The sequence below is a fragment of the Bidens hawaiensis genome, unplaced genomic scaffold (genome assembly GCF_021521415.1).
Source record: "Bidens hawaiensis isolate Kalapana, Puna unplaced genomic scaffold, B.hawaiensis_p1.1 tig00015993_1, whole genome shotgun sequence".
Taxonomy (NCBI): Eukaryota; Viridiplantae; Streptophyta; class Magnoliopsida; order Asterales; family Asteraceae; genus Bidens; species Bidens hawaiensis.
In genome coordinates, this window is record NW_027492442.1 from 189,298 (window position 1) to 193,007 (window position 3,710).

General features: G+C 31.0%; 1 protein-coding gene across 1 annotated transcript; it reads right to left on the bottom strand.

The window, feature by feature from the left end:
* Positions 1-1,349: 1,349 nt before the first annotated feature.
* On the bottom strand, positions 1,350-2,390 carry LOC143550302 (uncharacterized). Its single transcript, XM_077040979.1, has one exon. It carries the CDS (start codon positions 2,388-2,390, stop codon positions 1,350-1,352), a length of 1,041 nt encoding a protein of 346 aa, XP_076897094.1.
* Between the last annotated feature and the right edge of the window lie 1,320 nt (positions 2,391-3,710).

Consider the following 3,710-nt stretch of genomic DNA (forward strand, 5'->3'; position numbering starts at 1 on the left):
TGAAAATTTCAACCAACACAAAATCACTTTTCCTAACACACCTGAAAATTGTTAAAACAAAATAGCAGATTAAACAAAATTGTTAAACCAAACTAAACAACATGTATAACAATTACTAACATATAAACATTAATAAACCTGTTATATGCAACCAATAAATCTTAACTTCCAAAATAGAGTGATTAAGTGTAAAGAGGTGTTTAACATCTACTACTTGTATTAAATCTAAAAACAATATCTAAACACTTATAATTTACCTTAATGTTCATCATCAGACTCCAAATTGTCTAGAAAATTTTCATAATCACAATCATAGTTAGAACATTCTTCTAACCATTTGACCTTCGAACTAACTTCAGCTTCCAAATCAAGATGCGCCACTTCTTTTCTTGCATTCGCTAACTTTAACCGGTCAAGCTCTCTCAACATCACCAAATCATCAAACGACAGTAGTTGTTTTGGCTTAAAATTCTTATACTCTCCATTCTCAAACCATATAACAACCTTGTTTTGATAAGGGTAAAAGAACCACTCACTTACATGTTCATAAGGTAAATCATCTTGATAAAGATCATGAAGGATATCATGTAAAACATTTATCAGATTTGTTACTTGTTGACATGGGAAATTCTTCCTAAGACCAATATGATGTATTTGATGTTTCAACTGATTATCGAATAACATGACTGATTCAATATTATCTTTTTCTATCGCTACTAAATCGCTAAACACAAATTGATACTTATGGGATACTTTACAAAACCTCCGGTTCATAATCGTAGCCATTATTGGAGTTTAGTTATCTTTACAAAGTTAGGATTGTTAAAGAAGAAGAAGAAGAAGAAGAAGAAGAAGAAGATTAAAATGGAAAATTATAAAATAGATTTAAGAAGTGACGGTTTGATTTTTCCAAGAAACTTAATAATGAAATCTATCTAGTAATTATAATGTATAGTTAGCCTATACTTCATAATATTTAATTAGATAGTATGATAAATATCTTAAATAATTTAACTTAAGAAGTAAATATTAAAAAGGTATCTTATAAAACGAATTTTAAAAATATAGGTTTATATCCAAAAATTTGTGTTTAATATTAACATTAACAAAGTATTTATAATTAAATAAAAATTTTGAAGATACGATAGCAAAAAAAATATTAAAAAAATAAAAAGTACATGCATGTAAAGTATAGACCAAAATAAATTACATTATAACCATTACTTTAGAATATAAAAAATTGAATCACATAACAAATTTAAACAATTAACATTCTATGTTTCCAAAAATCTCCTTGTAAACAACATTTGTTGTTTTATTTATAAGCTTTGATTCTTTGTCTAGTATCACTAACTTATACCATCTCTACTCTTCAATCTTGACAAAGCAACATAAAGCAGACCGTGAGAAAATACTGGATCTTTAAGATACAATCCAACTCTTGACAATGATTGACCTTGACTCTTGTTGATTGTCATGGCAAAACATACGGAGATAGGAAACTGTCTTCTTTTTAATCTGAACGAAAGTTTATTATCAGTTGGTGTAAGACTTACTCGACTAATTAGAGTGCGATATCCGATATTTGTACCAGAGACAACTTTTTCTTCAATTACACGCCTACCGAGACTAACGACTTGAAGGCGTGTACCATTGCACAAACCCTTTTTGTTATTAATATTTCTTAATAGCATGATCGGAACACCAACTTTTTGGACCAATCTATGATTAGGCATTCCTGACATCTTTAAACCATTTAACAAATCAGGAGAGTACAACTGTGGATCAAAATCCTCTAAAATGTCTTCACATTCAGCTAAACTGTCGGAACTTAGATACTCTACTTCTTCACCAGGAAAGAGGGCTAACATACGTTCATTATTTTCTTGAACCACCTCATTCAAAGGTGCCAACAATGCACGATCCTGAAAGTAAGTAAGTTCGTTGAATCTATCTAATATATTAGGATAGACAAACCTTATTAAATCACCCATCGGATCTACTGAGTTCAATATCAAAAGATCGTCGGGAATATCAATAACCGACTCTCCTTCATTTGGACCACCAACGTTTCCTTGTCCTATGTCTAATAGCCAATCAGCAAACTCTCTAATTTTTTCAATGTCTGAAGATCGACATCCAACTGTAAGCCTCATGTTCTTAGTTAGGTTAAGAACTATAAATTTTGACCAGATATAAGAAGAATTGATGCAAGCATTGACACATTCACTTCTTGTACCGTTGGTTACAACAGGCAAAATTTGGCGAAAATCACCGCCAAAAACAACAACCTTCCCTCCAAAAACTGCTTCGGAAATATTGCCAGAATCACCATTCATAACATCGTTTAAAGTCCTCTCCAACGCTTCAAAAGCATGGTTATGAATCATCGGTGCTTCATCCCAAATTATTAAGATTGTCTTCCTTTAAGCTAATTTATGAAATAGTAAAAAAAACATACACAAATTAAGATATTTAAAAGTAAATTGATATTCAAATAACAGATAAAAACATATATACTAAAAAATAATTAATATAAAACTAACATAAAGTGGGTGGTAATATTACCGGACAAATGGAATCTTCGGTCAAATTTAAAAAGTATTAAAAATCTCGAATGTGCGGTTCTTCAACCCTCCAAAAGCAAAGAAGTTATACCGCGTGAAGCAACATTCAACACAACTTCACCCTTTAACTTATCGATGCACATAATGTTTCCATAAATAAGTTTTTCTAGTACCGTCGTAACCATAAACAAAATAAACTCCACCTTTTTTATCAATCAAAGCACTCATTTTTTCATTATAAACCCGTCATTGTTAATCTGATAACGAATCAAACATATTATTAAATTCGTTATTCATGGTTTCGGTATCATATGAGAGCTCTTCCACCATTAACGGATTAGTTGCTCTTGAAATTGTCTCCATATCTGGAAATGGCATTTGTTGATATCTTCTAAGACTGCAGTTGTTTGAAATTAGAAAATTTTCATTTTCCAGGAGTGCTAGGTTTTTTAACTGTTCTTCATTAAGAATCAAACCTGAAAATAAATAAAAAAAACTAATTAAATTAATATTTATGAAATATTAATGGATATTATATATTTGCCATAATTGAAATAATTAAAAAATGAGTAAATCGTACCGGGGTTATTTTGATCTTTTTTTTGTTTGTATAGTATACCGTCAACTAACAGTTGCCAAGTGCTTTCCCAAATAAAATGAGGTCTAGATAAATTATAAGTAATCAACATTGTAGCAAATAAATTTCTTAAATAATAACCGGTAGAGGTATGACTTGCTTCTTCAATGGCTTCTATGTATTCCTTGTCATCATCTAAAAGACCTCTTTTGTAACATGCATCTCGTAAAGTTTCACACACAACTCCATCAACTGTTCGAACGTCTTCAAAACATTCTGGGCCTTTAACCTTATTTAATAATATTCTTAGATAGTAAGCCTCGTCGAATGCGGGTGGAACAGCATGAACTCTACCTATTGCAAAACCCCTTAGGCGAGGTTCCCATTTACGTAACTATTTTTTCCAAACATACTTTGTTGGAAACTCTGCGTATGTGAGAGTTTTTGCAAGGTCATGGTTCTTATTACACTCAAACCAACCGGAAAACATCGAAGAAGCATTAGTTGTCTTGTTTAAAATATCTTCAATATCTTCGTTAGCACCATATATTACTTGTTGCTCACCG

Bases quoted from the DNA above. Each gene is read 5' to 3' on its own strand.
- LOC143550302 (XM_077040979.1), bottom strand. From the start codon at position 2,390: ATGATTCATAACCATGCTTTTGAAGCGTTGGAGAGGACTTTAAACGAT.